The sequence below is a fragment of the Anarrhichthys ocellatus genome, unplaced genomic scaffold (assembly GCF_004355925.1).
Source record: "Anarrhichthys ocellatus isolate YVR2014 unplaced genomic scaffold, GSC_Weel_1.0 scaffold5, whole genome shotgun sequence".
Classification (NCBI taxonomy): Eukaryota; Metazoa; Chordata; class Actinopteri; order Perciformes; family Anarhichadidae; genus Anarrhichthys; species Anarrhichthys ocellatus.
The window spans coordinates 10,555,843-10,578,442 of NW_022280035.1; the positions used below are offsets into that span (position 1 = coordinate 10,555,843).

The window sequence follows — 22,600 nt, forward strand, 5'->3', positions numbered from 1 at the left end:
TATCTTAGAATGCATGCTGTTGAATATGTTTCCCTGAGCGCTGAATATTTGGTCCTGGCCACACAAGAAAGACCAGACGTTTATTGCACAACGCATCCAAATAATAATATTGTGATACAATTGAGGCTGCTTGCAACCAGCAGTAAGGTTTTCCAAATAAAGTAAACAGAAAATATTTAAAATATCTAAAATAGCTCACATTTAACGTTGTTGTTTTAATCATTTTGGGGCGTCCGAGCAGAACTTTATTTCTCATCAATAAGCTTTATAAGTTACTTTCTGTCTCATTTGCGAAAAAGAATTAGCATTTTGATTAAAAATACATTTTCGGAAAGAGTGGCGCGTCAGTGGAAAGCTTGCAAGGTTTTTAACTTGAAGGTCCCTGTCCATAAACTAATCACAATGACCAACTATCCTAGTACTGTCAGAGACACCAAGCTATAATTGGCAGCTTGTTTTTGAGCGGAAGTACCTGAGGCGAGCTATTCTCTTAAGTCACACAGAAGTCACATGACCGCATAGACTATTTTTACTGCCTCCTATTTTTGAGACTTTAGGGAATGTAATTAATCTCTGGAAAATGGGACATTTTTAATTCTTGGTGCTAATTTTAATTTGATCAGTTTAATAAGGGTGTATAACGGGAAATATGCCCGTGTAATAAATGTACAAAATGCTTCTTCTTTTTTTTGCATGCAGGCTCGTAACAACTCGAAATACAGATATTTTGAATGAAGCATTTCTCCTAATCTCTCAGAATATTGCTTTCATGTGTACTTCTGTAAACTCCGGTGAAAGTAACCACAAATTGTTGGAAGCTCGGTTTCAGATGCTCCAAGAAGGACGCAAGTTTGGAGGTCCTAGATCTGTTGGATACAGAGAAGAGGACTTGTCCGAGAGTTGAACACTGTCCTGGGTCACTCTGATTAACAAAAGGAGCAACACATTCAGTGATGCCCCGCCACAGGCCCCTCTCTAGGCACAACGCAGAAATATCCACAAAGAAAGACGAGGCCAAGGGGGACCAGTGAGGGCGCACACAGAAGGTACACGAATAGAGAGTGAGTCAGGTCACAGGGTTGGGGAGGTCGGCCATCCAGACTGAAATGAGCTTAATGGGACAGAAAATGTGTCCTCGAGGCGAACTCGGCCTTCTCCCACTTCGCCCCCAAACTTCAATAAAGTAGCTTTTCAGCCTCGCGACATGGAGGCGACAGGGCCTAGAAAGGAATTGGAGGGATGCTGCGACTGTGGCGAGCACATTAATTTCTCTAATCTGTCCAGCAACATAAAGGCTTGTGGATTCATTTTTCAGCGCCGTCTCACCATTCTAGTGCCTCTCCAAAAGCCACGTCCAAAAAGCAGATGGTAACCGCTGTGGTCCAGTTAAAGTACTTTATTTCAAAGTACATTCAAACTCTAACGTTTGGGAATAATGGTGGAAGATATGGCCTGGTAGATAATATTTAGCAAGATCAAAACTGGCTGTTGTCAGAGCTGTTTTCCAGAACATAACACAAGGCTCTGCAGTGAAAGATTGATGATGGAGAATACCTCTTCCCTTTGTGCTCCCTTGCCCCCCACTACGTCAGGCATTTTATAAGGCCTATTCATGTCACAATTTAATAATCTATCAAATTATTGCGCGTCTTTGGGTTCAAGTCATGTCTAAACTGAAAACCCTTCTGCACAGATCTAGCCCACAAAAAAACTACAAAAAATGAATACATCTTTGTGGAAAAAAATAGATCTCAAGACAGTTGAGAGGTGCAGCTTGAGTGATATTTTGTAAAATAGTTGTATGAGTCCAGCAGATATACAGTCTTTAACAGTCCTGTGCGTCGGTCCTCCGGTGTGGCCGATGACGTTGCAGTAAGACGCGCCGTTTTTTTTGAAATTGTAGTTGTGGTGTTTCTTGAATTCTCGCGAGCTGCTGCACACTCTGGAGGCAAAGCACCCACTGGGGAGACAGCAGGTACATGTGGCAAATTGTTTATACAAGCAAAAGCCGAGAGTGAACAGACAAGAAAACATCAGCATTGTTTTCTTTTTGCTAGGGCACTGCTACAGAGTCTGATAACAAAGGTCAACTACTCCATCACCACATGACGCGTCATAGAATCTATCTGCATCTCAAGACTTTATTGTATTTATTTTTATTTCTGTACATTTGAAAACTCAGCCGCATGGCGCAGTGGACTGCAGAACAAAAAGCAGGGAAAATACTAGGTTACAAAATGAATAAGAATATTTTCACAACAATGTGTAATGAACAAATGTCCTCTTAAATTGAACGCATGCAGCTTTGTGTTCAAGTCAGGACGAAGGAGCACTCAGTGCAGAGTGAAGGGCCTCAGTACTTCTCTTCAGCATTAATTGAATGCCCTTCAGACTGATGAGGTTGCACATAATGCACAGCGCAAACTATTTCATTTTCAGATTTTAGAAATAACTTCAGTCCATTATAAATTTGGTTTTAAAACACATACATACACACACACCCACACACACACACACACACACACACTATCTCTTACATACACACACAGTCTGTGCACGTTGCTAAAGACGCAAGAATGAGCTGCAGGATTTACAATCACAATTTAAAAACACAGTGATTCTTGTTTCCCTCATGAAATGTTCAAGTATTCACACATCTGTACACTTTTTAAGGTGATCCCTCCGAAAAAGCCATAAAACAATAGCAGACCTCATCTTGCCTAAAATGAATTTCGACCAAAGGTATATAAAACTAGTAATGTTTTATTGACCAATATGATTAGCACAAGTACACTACACTCCGTTTATTGCATTTCACAATAATCAGCCTTTTAACGGTCTAAACACAACATCAACACCACAAAACTAAATTGTAAATCAAAATCCTGTTTCTGAAATACACGAGGTAATTCACACATTGTTCTTGTCAAAAACAATACAAGTTCAAGATCAATGGTGTCTTCCAGCTTTGTTATACCAAAAATAACTATTATTATATTGATTTTCTTCCAGTGTTGTTTGAAATAAATAGATTGTGCATTTCACCTTGGGCACCAGGGCAAAAGAATGGCCCACAATAACATTTTAATAAAATGTATATTTTGTCTACTATTTTTTTCCTTCATTCAAAACATTTTTTAATAAAAAACATCATCTTAATTGAGCATCAAATAAATTAAACCCTGTGTCACGTAAAAATAATTAATCGGTATTCGCAATAATCCATGCTATATAACATGCATTTTATATAACTTTGGACTTAAAGGAAACCGCACAAGATAGCTACGAAAACAAAATATATAATTGTTCTATAAATAACCAGTCCTTTTTCTACCCCTTGGTTCGTGGTTTTATAACCTGGTAATATCCTCTCCATGCTGTGCTCCGGTGAGTTCGTCGGGGGCCCCAGTGTTAGTGGCCGAAGCAGCGGCAACAGCGCCGGCTGCCGAGCTTGTGTTGGACCCGGAGGAGGAGGAGGATCTCACTTTGGTGTTCGGGAGCCTGTGATCCTTTTTCCATTTCATCCTGCGGTTTTGAAACCAGATTTTAATCTGTCGCTCGGAGAGAACCAGGGTGTGGGCAATCTCGATGCGCCTCCGCCGAGTTAAATATCGGTTATAGTGGAATTCCTTCTCCAATTCTAAGACTTGCTGCCGCGTGTAGGCTGTCCTAGACCGCTTGGACTCCGCTCCATTGTAACCCGGGTTCGCTGGAAATAGGATAAGTGGAGAGAAAGGGAGACGGAGAAGGGAGGAAAGGAGGGGTAAACAAGAATGGCCTCTACTGAGATATGGCTGGAAAGATTTATTGGATATGAATGTTTAGCTGTTTGAGAAATTTAAATGGGAAGTTAAGAACTTCTCAGGGTAATGAGAGGACACTCACATCCAACTATGAGCTAAATTATTAATGCAAGATTACAAAGCTCAATTTTTTTTTCTTATTCATTTCTCCCCCTCTCTCTATCGCGCAATACATAACAGCAGAAGCCACATGGTGATACGGCTGCCCTGAGTATACCTCGGCTATAAAATTTATGGTGGGTGTAATTACCAATGCCGAGTCGTAAATCCGCCTCAATTGTGCCATTTCAAAGGCTTCCCTGCTATCGGAGCAGGGGCTGGCAACGAGATGGGAGTCAGAGGGACTGATAAAGGGAGGGAAAGGGAGAGAGGAGCACGAGGAGTGCAGGGAACATGAACACACAAGTTGCCTACCAGTGCTGACGTGAATTTTCTTCATCCATGGGTACACCACGGGCTGCTTGGAGGAGGCTGTGCTGTTTGGATGCTCCGGGGTAGCTTGGTTGCAGGCGGAGGTTGCGGCTGGTGGGGTGGCGGGGGACATGGACAACTGTGGGGTTTCACATGAAGCAGGTTGCCCTTTCCCTGTCAGCAGGTGCGCAGAATGGGGTACTCCATGTCCCCTTGGCGTGTCAGGTTCAGGGATGCTTGCACAGTTATACTGGCGCTCTTGGTAGCTCGCCCGCGGAGGATATAACTCCTGATGGTGATTCTGGAAGCCAGTCTCCCTTGCGCGGCTGTAATATTCTGGACTATGCTCAGGGATGTAGTTATTTTGCGAATATTCCTCGCATGGAGGGAATTTCGGATCAATGTAGTTAGACTCCATCAAATACGAGCTCATGATCATTAATTTCTGGAGTGGAAAATAATTTTTCTAGCTTTGTCGTTTTTCTGCTCCATAAAGCCCTCCTACTTGCGAGCAGCCCTGTAAAGTTACTTTTACCACGTGACCCAATGGCCCAATAGCAGAGTAAGAGGTAGTTCCCGGATAAGGAACCAGAGGTATTTAGCATACCTACAGTCGCCATTGTGTGCACAAATCTCTCTCTCCCTTTTTCTCTCTCTCTCTCTCTCTCTCGCGCCCCCCCCCCCCCCCCCCCCCCCCCCCCCCCGTCTCTCTGGTTGTGTTACCTAGGCAATTGATCTTGGAGACAAAACTAGTAGCTAGTTGCTGACCAAGGAAAAAATAAAAACACAGGCAAAATCCTCTGGTCTCGATTATTCAATGGGACAATAGGTGATTTGCCAAGGATAAGATAGGACAATAGCAAACCAATCATTTTGTTAGCCTGCACGCCTTATATAAAGGTTATCTGCTAATTAATGAAGGCATAGTGTTTACTAACAGCACTTCAGCTGTACAACTGATTACACTCTATTAATACACTTAAGAATTGGAGCTTTATCAGTTTTGTAAGATGATATTTCTGAAAGCATTTCAGCACAAATATTTAATAGGTTTGTTGTGAATCTAAATGTCAGAGAAGACTGGAGTGGTGAGAAGATCAGGGGGTGTGGTTGATTTTTGAAAGTAGGCCTGATAATTTATAATGTTGGAGAAAAGGTGGACAGGCTGCTTAAACAAAAGCCTTCATTCAATGATGAGATATTTGTCTATTTTAAAATTATATCGCTTTTCTTTCCCAGACTATTCATTAAAAGGCTCCGCCTTCAACTTTTAATTAGAAATTGGTGAGGATAACATCCAAACCGGGCCTGATTGAAGCTGACATGAAGAAGCTGCTTTGGAAATCTGCCTGAACGAAGGTGTAGGGTGCTTTACAATGAAGCAAATAAGATGATAAGAATAAAAAAAGTTATGGTGTTCCTATTGTCTACACTAGCATAAAACAGTAAAGTAAAAAATGCCTACACATGCCTTTAACTTTTGACAATAACCTCTAATTCTGAAATATACAATAAGCATTTAATAAAAGCCTTTGATATGTACATTGAAAATAGAGAAAGTAGAGAAAAGTCATATACTACAAGTAGGGAACAGACAACAGTGGAGCAGCCAACAGACCAAACTATCTCAACACTGGGAAATCTGTGAAGTCACAAACCTGACAACTGCAGCAGAGCAGCATCATCATGTCACAAACCAGACAGAATGAACACAACCAGCATGATGTCACAGAGGACCAACACTGTCATGATGTCACAGACCAGAGAGTCTCAGAATATTCTGGTCTGCTGAGTTTACTGCAGAGCAGTCCTATTGTGTCACAGAGAAGTTCAATCTGGTCGAGCATGTTGGAGCAGCTGTACATGCAGGGCAGTCCTGCTTAGAGATGCATTCACACAATAAGTGCAACTGAACTCATCAAATTCTTCAAAGGCTATTTTCTGACAGAATGCTGCTCTTAACTGTATATTTTCATCTCCTCATGACTCTCTACTTCACCAATATTAAGGAAACAGTTTCTTATACTTGCAAGACACTTTGTGACCTTTGTTATGACCTTAAATTAAACCACGTGACCACACTATTACACTATAAATCAGCAAAACCACAACCCATATTTCATGAAAGGAAATGCTGAGGAAGATTTTGAATAATGCAGTATTGCTTTATATTTACAGAAATACATGCAACAGATATATAAACATATGTTTACAAATGTGTATATTTATTTTCCTTTAAACTATAGTTCAACTCATTGCCAAAACAATAACAACACTACAATAATATGTCAGTCTGGCTGCCTCCAAATGTTACATGCTATTCTTGACTTAAGCACTGGCCATCAGTCACATTACTGGAGGTCTGCTGTGATATTGTAAACTGATACTGCCTGGCTGTGTAAACTTGTCATGTGCTGTATGCTTCCCATTCTTATCTCAGAGTCAGCTGTGGTCAAAGAGAGACAGGGTTAACTCTCTAATAGCTCAGCAGCATCCAGAATGTATACATCTTTTCTTTTTTGATTGTTATGATAGCCTAGCTATGGAGTCATCTACAGCCAAAATTACAACCTATAATAATAATAATAATAATAATAATAATAAACGTCAGAGGCTCCCACTTGAAGAAACATTAAGCCTGAACAAAAGTAGCACACAAGTCAATCTCTGGGTCAAAAGCAGCAAATTGCACGGTAACTGATGAATATATTTTCACAGCAATAATTACATAATATGGTTAAAAATGAGACATGAAATGGCATTTCTGGCTGTCCTGTTTGTACAGAATGCGCAAGACATTTCTATTACCCCTTGCGAGAATGTTAGAGGCGTTTTATAGAGCAATAAAAGCCGTAAATCAGTCACTTTTAAACGACCCCTGCTTCCTAACGTGTTTTACAGGGTCTGACACTAGTAGCCGCACACTGTCTGCACACATGGGTCTGCTCTCTGTGGCCTACCTACACAATCTACTGTCTGGACTATGAATACACTTTGTGACAATGTTATTGCATTGCTAGTGCCTGGATGTAGGCTGTGTATATCACTGATGCTTGTATATTCAATAGCATTGAGGAAAAAAGCCAGAGAGACGTGAAGACGGGCAGAAGCAGAAGAATCCATTGGCTGGCGTGGTATTTCAGTTGCCCATGTATTCCTGTAGAGACGTATTTGCGACTGTTTGCATTTCACACAAATTCGGTTCTACAGGGTACATATAGACAACTAATAATTTTTAGGTTAGACACTGCAGAGGTGATCTCTCAGCCAAAGCTCTATGCATGCAGGTTATCACGTCTGAATTAGTACAGTATTTGTCACAACGAATATTCAGGATGCAATGGAGTAGAAATACTGCACAACGCGTGGCGCTGTTTATCACAAATACAAATCAATTCTGCTCTTAAGAGAATGTGACTTTAACATATTTTCTCCAATAAAATGAAATTCGCGTCTATAAATACGCCTTCGCGCGCGCACACCAACGCGTCGTGTGCAAAGGACAAGAGGGTTTCTTTTCTTTACGTTCAACCTCTGCCTTTGAGGTGGCTCTTATATGAATATTCAGTCACAAACACGGCAGATACAAAGGGACGGCGTGACAGCACAGATGAAAAATAAGTTTCTATTGTTCCCAACCATTTCTTCTTCTTGCTATTACCATACTGACCGCTCAGTAACCTCTCTTCCTGCCACTCTGGAAGCTAATGAGAAAAGCCTCGGATGAAAAATGAAATATCAGACATGTGACCTGTTTCGGGGTTATTAAAAACAGCAAACATGCTCAGGTTGTGAATCGATGGAATTGATTACAGTGGAAATGCACAAGGGTATTCAAACACTGTCAAAAAACATCTCAATCTACATATTTCCCCGAGTGCACTATGTGTATCAATTTATTCATTATTTTTATTGGAGAACAAAGCATCCTGAGCAAACAAACGGTGAACTAAAGAGGAAATAGTCACAAAAAGAAATCTAACTCACGTTCATTTGGCTTTGTATGCTCATCTAAATAAAAGCAGTTTGTTGTGCACTCAGTCAGTGTGAACGAGCTGCACGCACACTCCATATTCCCCTCTCGCCCCATGCGCTCTGGCGGACGCATTTTAATATTAGTTAGACAGCCTGACCCGCGTTTCACCCCTCGCGTTTGACTGGATCCAATAGTTCACTGCCAAGGATTATTGATGGAGGGACAGCAATGAATTCTTTCTCCCCACAAATGGCTTTCAGATCGTGCACCTAGTTCAATAACTAGTTATAATGTAGAAGTACAAAAAATGAGGCCCTCGGGCGGACTAATTTGATGTTTCATTTGTTGTTTCATTTGTTCATTTGAGAAATTGTTAAGCGCCCCCCCCCGCCCTGTAAAATAACAACGGTACAAGCGTGTTCACACATGTACATGTAAACAATATAAATCTGTGCGAAACTATGTGGAGGGTGTGGTTGTGTCCATGCATGGCATGTTTTTTTAATTTGGTGGCCCAGCAGCACCTGACCTGGATGCAGACAGTGCAGTAATATTCCGCTCCCTGATGAAAATGGTTACGATGCGCTTTTAATCAAACCCTTAACCTAATAGCCTTTACACGTTTACTCTCCCCAGGTGTAATAACGTTAAGCCGGATCGTCCAGTTAAAATAAAAAGTTTTAATGAAGTGCAGACAGACTGGAGACTAGTTGGACATGAATACCCTCTAACAGCAGCAGCCGGGGGAGCAGAGGTGGTTTCAGATACTAGATGCCCCACAGAAACCATTGGTTGGTTTTGCAGTTCATTATGGCTATATGTTGTGGCTCGTTGGACTCTTACTGCAGCGTTAAATCCAGTTCACCTGTGCAGCAAGAGAGCAACTGTTCTGGCTATTAACTCGACCCAAGTAGATTGCAGGACAGTAATACGAGTAGTAGCTTTTTGTTGAAGTAATGTTTGAAATTGAAAAAATCCAAATACAAGTAAAACCAGTGTGATTGTTAAACCGCAGAATAGCAGTTGGTTAAGACTGCAGGCATCAGTAGCCTACCCGTGATGCCAGTGGAGCCAGCTGTTTGCATACAGCCGAATACCAAGCTCCACGAAGTGTCACATCTCTTGACTAAAGCCAGGTGGAAAGGCGTGAGGGCGATGGATAACACTTACTGATAGATCCACGGTCCCACTCATTTTGACCCGATGAACTGTCTGAAAAAAAGAGAGACAACGAAAATTAGATCAAGAGCAGTCTATCTTTGAGTTAAGAAAATTACGTTTTGCATCGAAACTGGAAAATTAGAATTATTGATGAAGAAGAACCTAAAATTCTACACCTTGTTCAATTAATATTTACGTTTCAATGAAAGATATATTAGATCAATAAATTGACCACTTGCCGAATCAACAGATCAAGTATTTCTTAAGTCCTATTATCAGGCGTATAAATGAATGGATGCATTGTGTGTAACATATTTCGTTTTTGCTCCATTTAAATTGCCACAATATCATACAAATAATACAAATAAATTAAAAAGATTTAAATTCAAATATGAGCAATACATTCTATTTAAAAGATATCGAAAAGCCACATGTTTTATTCGAGCCAAAAACATTTTTCCTATAAGTTTACAGTTAATCTTTGTGTTGAAACAGAAAATAACCGTTTGATATGCTGCGTTATTATTTCATCCTAATGATGCTTCAGTTTGTCCCTCTTCGTCTGATCTCCTCTGTTATCTAGCCTAATTGAAGGGAGGCTGCCCTAGAAACACGTTGACATGTGTGGGCTCCTGCAGAACTGGGGCCGAGGACAGAGAAATTTAGGACGGGTCATTTTCAGACAGTAAAAAATAAATTTACAAGCATTATGATATTTCCTTGGGCATATGTTCTATGAATAGAAATCCCTGGACTTCAGCGCGGCTGAATTATGGCGAACAGTCAGTAAAAGAATCACGACGTTGTCTTCACATTGTAAATACATTCTGGCTGTGCTCGAAAACGACCTAATGGGACTTTATGGTTCTTATTTGGGCTAAGACAAAGGGAAGTCTGTGCTCACCCGGAAATGACCTCGGTGGATTGAATGATGACAGTGTCAGCTCCACAGGTCAAAGAAAGGAATACAACAGCACAGAACATGGCAGTGAAAACGGATGTTTAGACTGTTCCACTTTTATTGAGTCATATCAGAATGTTTTAAGCTGGTGTAACTTTGATATCAACAACATAATTCAAACTTCCTCTAAAGATGCAATGACTGACAAAAAAATCCTTTCGATTATAATAAGGGCACTGCATCCTCTGTAAAGATGCCTTATCACACATCAAATTAGTTGTTAATGTATTGGAGAGATGATGAATGTTTTATTTTGTTTTTTGAAGGAGAACAACTTTGGATTCTTTTTTTATTTTAGTTTGATAGCTTATGTTGATAATTTCTCGCTCTGATAACAGTAAACATGACAATACAACTGCTCAAAAACAGCACGAGATCAAATAAAATCAGAGGATATAAAGAGCACTAATCCATGTCCTTACGTGGACACATTGCCCCCACAGTGAATCACCCACACAGGAGCGTGTTACACAGTGCCCCCTATTGGAAGTGTATAATTGATCATCCACCTGAAAACAAAAAGAAAAAGGGATGCTGGTGGGTTGAAAACAACACAGCCACGACTGTGAGTCATCAATACATACATGGACGTGCACATATTGATATCTGAACGTGATCCATTAAAACTCCTAATTTGGACGAGAGTGGATTCATCCATTTCTATCATATCTAATTACATTGTAGCCTTTGATGCTGCATGATGCACACCCCTGCTGCACCTTGCTCTGTCAGCTGAGCTGCACTCACCCCAAAATAGACTTAATATCAAAATGAGCCCTTTGCAATCCCACACATTGATTAAGAAAGACCAGTATTTCTAGACTGAACTGCTTTCTAAGACATATGGGCAATTAAATGATGTGCCCTATAGAGCAACAGAAAATTATCGAGCTAATAAGATCACATCGCTTCATCAGTCTCCAAACTGATCAAGTCAGTACAATTCTGCCCCTGCAGTGAGGACAAGTCTGCAGGGGAAAGAGGGTGGAAAAACAAACATTCCTCTATTGTGCAACAAAGGTGCGTTTTTGTAAAACATGCAACAGCTCTAGCTCCAACTCACAGCCACACTGATATTCTCAGGCTTTGGGTTTGGACACGCCATAATTACACTGCAAAGTGCCTTTGAATCAAACCTGTCTGTTGGCCCAGACGTGACCCTATAACAACAGGAGCTCACGAGGACAAACACTAACCTCATGTCAAGGTGACACAGTGAGATGAAGCATTTTAATAAGGTTTCGTATTTTATAGCTTGTATGGTGCAGCATTTCAAACTACAAGACAACATTTTAGTATCACATCGAACAATATTACATTTTCAACACATTTTTTTCAGCTACACAATCTGCACCCCTGAATCAAACTATGAGCATTTACTAAGAATTAAACAAAAAAAATACATACATACAGGTAAAAGAGAGAGTCAGTATGTGTATGTTTCAGAGAAAGAGGGAGAGAGTGTGGAGGGTGCCAAATTAGTTCTGATAGTTCTGGCTGACATTTAATTATTTTTCAAATTTCTTTGATCGTTTTACTGACAGGATTAAGCGAAGCAAACTGTTGAATCAAACAGGATGCCACTGTCTGTGTTGAGATACATGAATACACATATGGATATATATTATTTCTTTAGCTTTTAATTGTAAGATTGAAATCTCGTACAAATACAAAGATTATTCTGCGGAAAAACAATAACTGCCCTGACAACCAAATAACCATGAGCGGTATAATCCCGTTTCTGTCGGACTAAATATGCAACTCCAGCTGTCCTTTAAAAAATGTCAAAAACAACATTTTCCCGGTGACTCAAAAAATATAATTCTGTGATTATAAAAACGCATATTAACCATCAATTACTATCGTTCATTTTAAAGTGCATCAATTCAACATCCACGCATTCAAAGTCACGCCAACATAAAACAGAAACAATCTATTTTTTTTCACGGTGAAATAACGTTACAGTCACACAGGCCTGTAAAGGCAAAGTTAAAAGCAACTTACTGCAGCAGCTCTCAGTCCTCCGCACCACCGACTACACAGTCCGGAGAAAGGTACTGCATCCTCACTGCCACAAAGCCCTTTCTTCCTCAGATAAGGGGAACCCAGCAGCTGCGATTCCGGACAGTTAAGATTATATATGATGTGTATATATCGAAGGTTTGTCAGCTCTTCCAGGCCATAAAACCCACTTAAATGACACCACGTGCTTCCTGTGCACCATTCACAGGCCCTGCTTGGGGCAATTGGCATATGTAACCTTGTAAACTTTAAAATAGCCTAAAAGAAAGACATTCAAACAGGGATTCAATACATTGTCCACGTATATGTTAGGCCTAACAGAACGCAGAGAAAGTGGAGGCTGTGCTGACCGGTTCTCATAACCGTTAAGGAAGTTGAATAGGAAGCTATTAGTTTGAGCGGTGAGTTGATTTTTATTTTCTTTAATAGAGAAATTAGCTCATAACCTTGGGCTATGCCGTGTCATACTACGACTTCTACAAAAGCTGCTGCTGGATGCAGACACCCAGCAAGTGGCATGGTTTTATGTCCTTTATAGTAGCAGGTCGTGTTGTTTTAACTACAGTGCAATGATGCCAGGATTAAAGAGCAGGGCGATATCATAAAGTTACCATATGGCCTTTAACAGTGACGGCGCATCAGTCTGCGGCCACAAGAAACCAACGTTTTGCATCCATGTTGTGTTGAAGGCGAGTGTTATCACAGGCTAGTGTGTCCCTTCCTTCCCTGACAAAACAGGAAACGGGAGTCTGCCAGTAGCGTAGTGCTGGAAAAGGGGCAATAAAGTTTTATGAGGGCCTTAAACTTCCAACCGCGTTTGTCAGTCAATGAAATTCTGTGGATTCCAACACATCCTCCAAAAAACGTGATCAGTAGAATAAAACAAAAGAATGAAAATCGGTAGTTTCTAAAAAAAAAAAAAGTAGACAACAATGTCCATATTAGTTTAATCAACGTAACCCTGATATGAAAAATAACAGAAATGTACATACCGACCAAAGGAAAAACCCTTTACTGTTAATGATGAGACTTTATTGGTTACAATCGACAATTAAGCCATCTATCAGTTCTTCCGGGCCTCGTGTAAACCATGGCACCTTAAGTTTACAGAGGGCGAGAGAAATGGCTTCACTGCACATCACAATATTATCACATAGTCGCTGAATTATACATAACGATTTAGATTCACAATTATATGACAGACAACAGGGATGAGGCCTTCACACTCACGGAGATATCAGCTCACTGAACATACCACACATTCAACCACTGCAACATCTTAGTGGATTGAAAAAGAAAAGGAAAGAGGTGGGAAAGTGTTTTTTTACTGGTGGGAAAGTATCTCACTGTTGCTTACAGGACAGCTCATAAACAGCCATAAATAGCTTTTGTCTTCATTTTGATTTGTTGACGTTACATTTTTTCATCACATGATGTTGAGACAGAGCTGGAAACGATGCAGGCTATCACCCAGCCTCCACTACTTGTATCCTAATTCAAAACATAATTAGTAGCGTTGTGCAGCCTTTCAGTGCACCGCAGACCTAAAGCCTTGCAGCTCGAAGGGCCAAGCTCCTCTCAACCTCTGGTTATCATCGCATGGGCAGCAAATTAATTTAGAAATGTAAACCGATTGGTCAATGTGAGTGATATTCAATACATTAGGTCCCAAACTGCAGCAAGTGACACATAATTGGTGATGAAGCACACAGCACGGTGTCATGATGTCATTGCTCCTAGCAGTTCATCCGGAGGTCAGGCGGCACTCCAGCACTGCGTGGGGCTGAAAAACGTGCTGCATGCACCCGCTCTCTGGTGCTCTTTTATTCCTTCACTTTGATCTTTGAGTCCTTCTTCCACTTCATTCGTCTGTTCTGGAACCAGATTTTGATCTGTCTCTCGTTTAGACACAGGGTGTGGGCGATCTCTACGCGCCTGCGGCGGCTCAGGTACCGGTTGAAGTGAAACTCTTTCTCCAGCTCCAGAGTCTGGTAGCGGGTGTAACTGGTCCTGGACCGCTTACCCTCCGATTCTGAAGTGGCATTAAAATCAGTTAGCTTTCAGCAGCATTATAGTGGTGAATAAATATAATAGGCTAATAGTATTATTACATTAAAATAAAGATTGGTCATCCATAAAAATAAGAATTACAAGCACACATCTATTAATTTAAATCCCCGTCCACCCTCATTTGAAAGGTCAAATATCTTTATACAACCCAATTGAACCTAATCTTACTTACTGTGGTTTTGTGTAATAAAAATCATGTCAGGCTGATAAGGATGGTTAACTCCAATAAATATACTTAGCTTAAAGGAAGGAGGGCCCTCTACATTCTTTCGCATTAAAACATATAAAATACACAAGACTAGTTAAGAAAGTCTTCTTATTGTAATATGTAAAACTGGATAATAATGTGTTGGCCTTCGTGTAAACACTGACCTCGGCCTAATACCGCTGCAGTGGAACACCGTGGGAGGAAAAACAGATGTGTAAAAAAAAGAAGTGGGGTTAGAAAATGGATTCTGATGTTTCCCAGATATGTTTTCCTATTTGCAGATTTACAGACTGTTCATAGTGCTTAGAAACAGGCCTTTTGCTGCTATTGGACTTTAATATTCTAAAGTCCCTACTGTGTGCTCCAGGATGTTTGCAAATGGAGGAACACAAAACAGAAGTAGCTTCTTTTTTTTTGCAGAAAATGTGCTCACCGTCCATCTGCAGCCTAAATTGTCAACCAGTGGTTTTAAGGCAAGGAGAAGGAGCACGCCTATTCAATTCTTTTAGAGGTGAAAAGTTCACAGGGCATTGGTGTTTCCCAGAGTTCAATTTAAGGCTAAAGCTTCTCCCACACAGTGAGTTTGATAATGTAGAACATTAACTACGACTATAAAGGAAACAAGGCAAAAACTAATACTTCGAGCTGAATTTGTGAATATTATTTCATAGTTTTATCACAATTTTGTTCTCTTATCCAATTATACCACCATAAATCACCCCGCAGATCACCTCTTCACCGTAACAGAGCAGGTTTACGAGCAATGGATGCCTTTGTCATAAAATTTATGACCACGAGTTTTTATTATTTCCTGCGTTTGGCCTATAAAACTCAAGAGGGAAACTGGAACGGACGAAAAGAAGTGTTGCAGCGTAAAGAGAGAATAAGGGAAAGCATCTTTAGTCGCACTTTAGAAAATAGGCAAACTTTACCGTGGCTCATGTGCAGTTTTGTCATCCATGGATAAATCTGTGGCTGCTGCTCGCTGTCCTGACGCTGGCTCACATTTGTGTGTCGTTTCACCGTTTGCGTGTTCTCCGCGTTTCTCTCGCTCTCTTGGCTCTTGTTGCCGCCGGATTTTGCGCTCCTCTCCGGGTCTCTTTCTGCCCCTCGTCCCAGCAGCGCGCTGCTGCCGTAGTTGAGACCGCTTGCGTTCACAGACGAGCTACTGGAGACCATGGTTATCTGTGGTCCTGACGGGAGAGGAGTATCCGTATTGCCACGCAGGCTAGTTTTCATCTCCTCTCGTTCAACAGAGGTCGTGGGGACGGGACAAGTGAATATCCCGTTCACATTAACACCCTCATAGCGGCTGGACGCGCGCCCAGAAAGATCGAAACTAAACATAGTGTTAGGAGAAGTTGTCTCGCTTGTTTGCCTGAGATTGCAGCTGTCAACATAAGAGCTCATTTTGAACAATCAGCGATACTTTCTTTTTAAACTAGAGAGGGCTGCGGGATGTTTGTGGCGGTTATTTCCTTGTTTTTGTTGATCATTGCTTTTCTTTGTAGCCGCTTTTGGAAAATTCAGAGCTGTCTGGCTTAAAAAAATAATCCAGGATTTATAGGTGGAGTAGGCTTTGGTATCTTTTTTTTAATTCTTGATCCGACGTGCGCTGCCCAAATATGGGGTATTTGTATGGGATCACGTGCACATGTTGGCCAGTCATAAATTGGCTTTGATACTCAATGGGGATATTGATGAATAGGAGAAACGTGTCCGGTAAACTTTGAGCTGTTGGTTGTTGAGGACCAGGCAGGGATCTTTAGCGCAAAAAGGGCAGGACAGTAAGACAAGAGCGTCATCTGGTGTCTGGTATGGGGCAGGACGGTCAGAATCGGCCAGAGCTCTCTGCCCCTGACACACCGCGAGTCCACCAACAGCCCCATATAATAAAATAATAATAATAATGACAAAAATCATAATAATAAAAAAAAATACTAATGACATTTTAAACTGCTCACTTGTTTTAAATATATTTACACATATGGACGTCAAGTTAAAATATAGCTACGGGAATGTTATCGTTTAACCGCATATTGAACAATAGCTCATTCCCATGCTTTTATGAATCATGCCAAGTTGAATATTGAATCAATAAAAGGCCAAAATCTGTTTTAAAAAATCCTTTCATTGGCTTGTTTGTTACTTGCCGTTATAGCCTCCCTTGACCATAACGGTCATGATAAAGATAACATGTCAAACAAGTATCCACAATCACGCACTGAGTTTGGTGCCTATTTCAAGAAATCTTTCTTTATACGATCATCTGACTCAGAAAGATGCTCCCAAAAACACAGGACGATGGTGACATTTTTGCAAATATTTTATTCCATGATACACAATTATGACAAAACATGAATTCGCAACTCCCAAACAGAAGTGAAGAATTACTAGTGTACAAACCTGTTTCACAATGAAAGCCTATTGTGTCAAATTATAAACAAAAAAAGGGGGGCTACGCGCAATTGTATGTTATGCAGCGTCTATCAAAGCGGCTAAATGCACATAAGTGCTTACAGGATTTACATAGTATATTGTTACTTTGATTATATACAGGCATTTCAGTTGTTTGTGTGTGGACTGTGGTCTATGTCCGTGCAAGTTTCATGTTTGTGCAGGACACTTTTCGGCGGATGATTCAAGTGGGCCTATACTATAATACTGTGATCAAATGAAGTGTCTGCCCGGTCCTTTCCTTTCCCTCCGTGGAATGTTCATGTACAACATTGAGTTAAATCTGACCAACACTGTATTCTGTGAGGTGATTTAAAGAGTTCACAGTGATGGATGGGGTGTGGGGGGGATATATACACAGATTTTACTGGCATGAGAAATAACGTAGAAATGAATACTTCTTTTTATTTTCACAATACAAGTGTGACATTGCAATAAAACAGAATCAGCAGCCCAAGTGTCACAGGGGAACAAACTGTGGCTGAAATAATCTGGATTTCTAAGGCTCAACACTCCTGTGGTCAACATGGGATATAAGTGGGAGAGCTGCGGTAGCCATCATGCAGTGAAGTCGCTCTCAAGTCCATATAGATTTTTTTAGGTAGTTATGTTGGGTTTAAATGGTCATCAGGTGTTTCCCCCTCTTGTTTTTTTTTTTTTTTTTTTTTTTAACTATTCTTTCTTATTGTCCTCATCCTTCTGTTCTTCAATTGCGCCATTGCGTTCCTCCTCCGGAGAGGCTCCTGTCTGTTCACTTCCAGTCACCGTGGAGGTCAGGTTGCTCTCTTTCTTCCATTTCATACGTCGGTTCTGAAACCAGATTTTGATCTGCCGCTCCGTTAAACAAAGCGCATTGGCGATTTCGATGCGTCTGCGCCTGGTCAGGTAGCGGTTGAAATGAAACTCCTTCTCCAGCTCAAGTGTTTGGTACCGAGAGTATATTTGACGTCCTCTGCGTCTGTCTGTTCCGTAGCCCACTCCTGCTGAAATACAAAGTGAAGTCACTAATTGAATCGCAGAAGGCGAAGTCACATTTGACATTCAAAAACACACGCCTCTGTCTGTGCTCTAATAATACTTGAAGCAGCTGAGCACAAGTTTTACCTCATTGTTAGAATCACAAATGTAACAGAAATCCACGAAGAAAGATAAAGTAATTTCAACTGAAAGACAAATCCTTCCTCAAAGGGCATCTTAGCTGTATTATTTAAAATAATAAAAGCATCGTAATGCATGTCTCTCGCTGCTGGTTATGGCTACTATATCTTTCTTAATATGAAAGCTGTTTGTTTGCACATGTAAAGGCCCATCTACAAGTCGAGGGGATACAGTAATGTTTTATGGGGCCATAAAAAGTAACTTACTCTCTTGGTAAGACATATCGTAAAACTGGCCCATTTCCTTAATTTATTTGTCGTAGTAAAACTCACCGTTGTGTGAGTTCATTCGCTGCATCCACGGGTAGATCGGGATGTTGGTTTTCTGATCCTGCGCTCCTGCTCTTCCTTGGTCCAAACTGTACTCTTGAGCAATGTGGCTTTGTGTATTGAGTCCCATGTTTGTTTGTCTGCAACTGGGGAGCACGTCCTTGTCTTGAAGAAACACGTTTGATCCGTATTCATACTGTGCCCTGCCAGACCCAAAAACGACATTGTCTTGAGGAGAGTAGAAAGGTGCATATATCCGATTCTGGGTCACAGCAGCGCCGTACGACGAAAAATGTCTGACTGTGTCATAGGTGGTGGAGTTTAGGGGTACGTTAGGCAAAACATCTTGACCACCGGATAAATGGCAGGAGAGCGACGGGTTTGCGAAATAAGAATTCATACCTTGCCTGTAACCCTCTCTCCAACTCTCCCCACTTCTTTATCGGTCTCTCTTCAATCTCCTTCTCAGTAAATCTCCTTCCCGTCTGTGTCAACCAACCACACCTTTCTCCAAGGTCTTCCTTTTTTCTCTCGACTTTCTGCTTCTCTAACTGGACGTGGGCTACTTTGAGGATTCAATATTATTAATTTCCAATCTCCGGTTAAGACGCACAAACCCGAGTGTTATAGCCGAGGCTTGGCTCGGTGAGAGACAATATGACAACGTCAGCTGACCATTCTCCACCAATTGAGAGGCAGGAGTTGAGGAGAAACTGTAGCTTTTAGCTCAGCGCTTGAACATTAGTGCTAAATGCCGATAAACACAACGTGGAGTTGGAGTGGCACACTATAAGCTTGGCTGAATGAGATGTTTTTGACGTGAAGTTTAACAATATGTGGTGTTTGGGGAGGAAGTATGATGCGAAATGTGGGTAATGTCATTCAGTACAGTGATCACAATCAAAGCAAAGCGGATCATTTGCATAAAAATACACATGAACACAACTCCAAAGGTGGTAGAGAGTGCAGGAAATCAGCTATCAAATTAATTTACTGAAACAGAAAGAAAAGCTATTGTCTGTGATCTTGAGTGTGTGTGTATGTGTGTATGTGTGTTTTTCCAAAACAGTTTTATTTTCACAACACCACTGCAGCGATGGGCTATACTATCTGCATGCTCTCATCCCGCAAGACGCAGCACCTTTGTATTAAGACTAGAATGAATATTGGCATTTTTTTCTGTTTATCTCAGCCATATCGACGAGTTTCCAGCATACTGCTAATGTTTCCATTGTGTATGAATTATCTGGCATGTGAGCAATTTCAATGCTTTTTGCAGTGAACTGGGGGAGGGTGTAGGTGGTAAGAATGCGTTTATGGTCTCTCTTCTGTGAGGGCAATAAAACAAGTGACGTTCCCCAGCACACCAACAACTATCTCTGCAGCAAAGCCCTGCAACGCGAGCAGCAATCTCCCAGGCTCAGAAATGAAAGCACTGCACAGCACGTGGAGGCATAAACTAAATGGAAACAGCGCGTATAGATCAGACTGGCTAGCACAGAACTGCGTCCAACTGCGGCCACTCTCTATGAAAATCTAATCAGTTATGCGACTGTCCAGCACACGTCAGACAAAATCCTCCGCAGGCCAACAGTGTCCGGTGTTCCCTTTGAGCCGATAGCAGGTACAGTCTCTTTAAATCACAACAATAAATGCTATGCTTTCAGATTGATGCACAGAAGTTAGTCTTTTCCTCCTGTTCGGATCATACTTCGACATTCCTCTCGCACACAGGGGAAAGGGGAACCGATAATTATCTCAGCAGCAAATTATGGGTTTGGAAATTACTTCAGACTTGTTCTGCAAAAATCTAGCAAGTCTTGAGCGCCTGTCAGGGCGAAATGTTCTGCAACTAAATGCGTAAAATTCTACAATAATGACATAAAAGAGACCATGCAGCTTTACTCGCTCTCAGTTGTCTGTGATTAATATAATTAAATTACTTTTCGTACAGCTCATAAGAGCGCAGTTTTACACCGCCTGCATTTTCTTTTATTTAAAAAAGGACGTTTAAAAATAATACAAATAAAACTTCACACATTCATTTGAAACAATATAATTCACATTATCTTTACTGTTCGCAACAGGCCATAATAGATACCAAGAAATTAATCAATATAGTTATTGAAAATGTCTGTTCAAACGCAGCAGCCTATCCACCTCATTGATTATTTCAATGAGGTGAATACTCGCAGCCTAAACGTGCAACACTGTTTGGTCTGTTGTTTGGGATCCTCAATAGCCCATAAAAGAGACAAGAACAAAGAGAAGGAAGTAGCTGGAGCAATAAAAGTTTCCCTTCACCTTATTCGTGGCCATATGTGATATCCGCGTGGCACGAATTTTAGGAAAATAAAGCGCAAAAGTTGGAGGCTGCAATGACCCACTCCTGCTGTCCTGGGATTTTTTTCATTTTCACTTTGATATCAAGTAATGAATCAGTTGATGGACAGAACAAACATATATAGCATTGTTAAAATACTGGGAGTCCCATTTCAGCCTCTATATCTGTGTTTTTAACCCACGCAGGGCCAATGTCACCAAACGTAAAAAATACGGAAACATATCAAGTATATTCACCACTTTAACAGCAAAAATAAATTTAGATTTGAACAAAAGGAGTCCCAAAGCCCAAAATGTGACAAATGTGGTGATTGGCAGTCTACTTTGTCATGCTCACGGTGTCAGATACAGCATGTGTACTGGATTTATGAAAGTCTTTGTTTCAATAACAACTTCTGTTACTGTCATGCTGTCGTTAGTAGCTATTTACTCAGTATTAAAACATTAAAATAACTTTTTAAATATTTATTTAAACTAAATATTTTTCAAATTATTTGGGTTTTTGAAACGCAGATTTTCCTTGATTGTTATTCACTGCCAGCGGGGAAAAAAAAAAACACGCTGCTCTATGAAGTTTAGGTTGTAAATAAAGGCAGAACACTAAAGCCAATGTGTGGACTGGAAAGGCAGGAATGCAGCAGAGGTTGTGCCAGTGTGCAGAATTAGAAAGGTCATTCTTTCCCTCGTGTTTTAGTGTTTTATTGCGGCCCGTGGGGCAAATCACGTGCACGGCTTTTGATGCAGGAAGGAAAGGAGCCGTTTGGTCCACGTTTCCACGTTCTTTTAAAGGATATTATAACGATGAACGAAAGAACCAAGAAGGTCTTAGACAAAAATTATAAATGATCAGCCTAGTACTATAGGCTACCAGCCATGGATATTAATAATTAGCATTAATAATGCATTAATGAATACTATATGCTCTTGATTTGTTAGTAGTTATCATCAGTGAATGCGCAATGAAGGGTGAGACTAATGGTAATAGATCATGAGTAGTAGGGCTTCTTCCTGTTATTTATATTATTATTATTATTATTTTATTTGTCGGGGTTATAGAGTTAGTAACTATCATGTTGGATCGGTTTTAAGTGTGCACTATAATTGGCTCTTCTGCTGAAGGCCTAACTTTAACAGCCTGCGCCCCTGCAACACAACAGGGCCCATCCACGTCCATTAACCTATAACTTCTCCTTTGCATTCTTTTAGATCAATATCCAACGGCACAACATCACTCACAATTAGCTATATGGGACCTGTAAAATTTCTACATTATCAGCCATGATTAAAAACACAACGAGGGAGGCAAAGTCTGGTCTGCCCCTGATGCTTTTTTCCTCTCCCCCGCTTCTAACCTTACTAATAAGGAGTAATTCACATACTAACAATGTAAAGCCCTCTATAAGCACTTTACCATTGCTGGCTAGCCCAATTAATGTCCGGAAGTGTTCGACTTTATGCTCGTTAAGCACTCAGGAAGCTGTTGCCCAATGAGCGCATGTTGATCCACACATCATAAATTATGACCATTAGTAGGCAAAATTTTTTGCCCTGTCGGGATTTGTAAGTGAGGTTCTAAATGTTGTGATGCAGACAGATTCATGACTTCATGGAGTTTTATGCGAACCTATCTGTGCTTTTAAAAACACTGCAGGGCAAAACAATAGACTGTGGTTTTCCCTTCTTATTTTAAACCAAGATTTACCTAACAACCCCAAACGTCATGGATTAAATGGACTCTCTCTCTCTCCTTCCCTTTCTTTC

General features: G+C 40.7%; 3 protein-coding genes across 4 annotated transcripts; all 3 read right to left on the reverse strand.

Annotated features, from left to right (window-relative positions):
* Nucleotides 1–1,779: 1,779 nt before the first annotated feature.
* Nucleotides 1,780–4,846, reverse strand: hoxc4a (homeobox C4a). Its single transcript, XM_031844641.1, has 2 exons — nucleotides 4,218–4,846; nucleotides 1,780–3,709 (listed from the first exon to the last, which is right to left on the reverse strand). Exons 1-2 carry the CDS (start codon nucleotides 4,651–4,653, stop codon nucleotides 3,351–3,353), a joined length of 795 nt encoding a protein of 264 aa, XP_031700501.1. The 5' UTR covers nucleotides 4,654–4,846; the 3' UTR covers nucleotides 1,780–3,350.
* A 4,902-nt stretch (nucleotides 4,847–9,748) lies between these two features.
* Nucleotides 9,749–17,026, reverse strand: hoxc5a (homeobox C5a). Its single transcript, XM_031844645.1, has 2 exons — nucleotides 15,545–17,026; nucleotides 9,749–14,366 (listed from the first exon to the last, which is right to left on the reverse strand). Exons 1-2 carry the CDS (start codon nucleotides 16,020–16,022, stop codon nucleotides 14,158–14,160), a joined length of 687 nt encoding a protein of 228 aa, XP_031700505.1. The 5' UTR covers nucleotides 16,023–17,026; the 3' UTR covers nucleotides 9,749–14,157.
* On the reverse strand, nucleotides 17,024–19,625 carry hoxc6a (homeobox C6a). Of its 2 annotated transcripts, none has more exons than XM_031844643.1 (2): nucleotides 18,500–19,625; nucleotides 17,024–18,049 (listed from the first exon to the last, which is right to left on the reverse strand). In XM_031844643.1, exons 1-2 carry the CDS (start codon nucleotides 18,894–18,896, stop codon nucleotides 17,742–17,744), a joined length of 705 nt encoding a protein of 234 aa, XP_031700503.1. In that variant the 5' UTR covers nucleotides 18,897–19,625; the 3' UTR covers nucleotides 17,024–17,741. The 2 variants fall into 2 exon arrangements, with proteins under 2 accessions (XP_031700503.1, XP_031700502.1); XM_031844642.1 differs by having other exon boundaries at nucleotides 17,024–18,052.
* Nucleotides 19,626–22,600: the final 2,975 nt, after the last annotated feature.

Excerpts from the sequence above, each read along its gene's own strand:
- hoxc4a (XM_031844641.1), bottom strand. The coding sequence starts at position 4,653 with ATGATCATGAGCTCGTATTTGATGGAGTCTAACTACATTGATCCGAAA. Across the intron at positions 3,710-4,217 it reads GAAAATTCACGTCAGCACTG|CGAACCCGGGTTACAATGGA; the intron begins GTAGGCAACTTG and ends TCCTATTTCCAG.
- hoxc6a (XM_031844642.1), bottom strand. The coding sequence starts at position 18,896 with ATGAATTCTTATTTCGCAAACCCGTCGCTCTCCTGCCATTTATCCGGT. Across the intron at positions 18,053-18,499 it reads GCGAATGAACTCACACAACG|CAGGAGTGGGCTACGGAACA; the intron begins GTGAGTTTTACT and ends TTTGTATTTCAG.
- hoxc5a (XM_031844645.1), bottom strand. The coding sequence starts at position 16,022 with ATGAGCTCTTATGTTGACAGCTGCAATCTCAGGCAAACAAGCGAGACA. Across the intron at positions 14,367-15,544 it reads AAAACTGCACATGAGCCACG|AATCGGAGGGTAAGCGGTCC; the intron begins GTAAAGTTTGCC and ends ATGCCACTTCAG.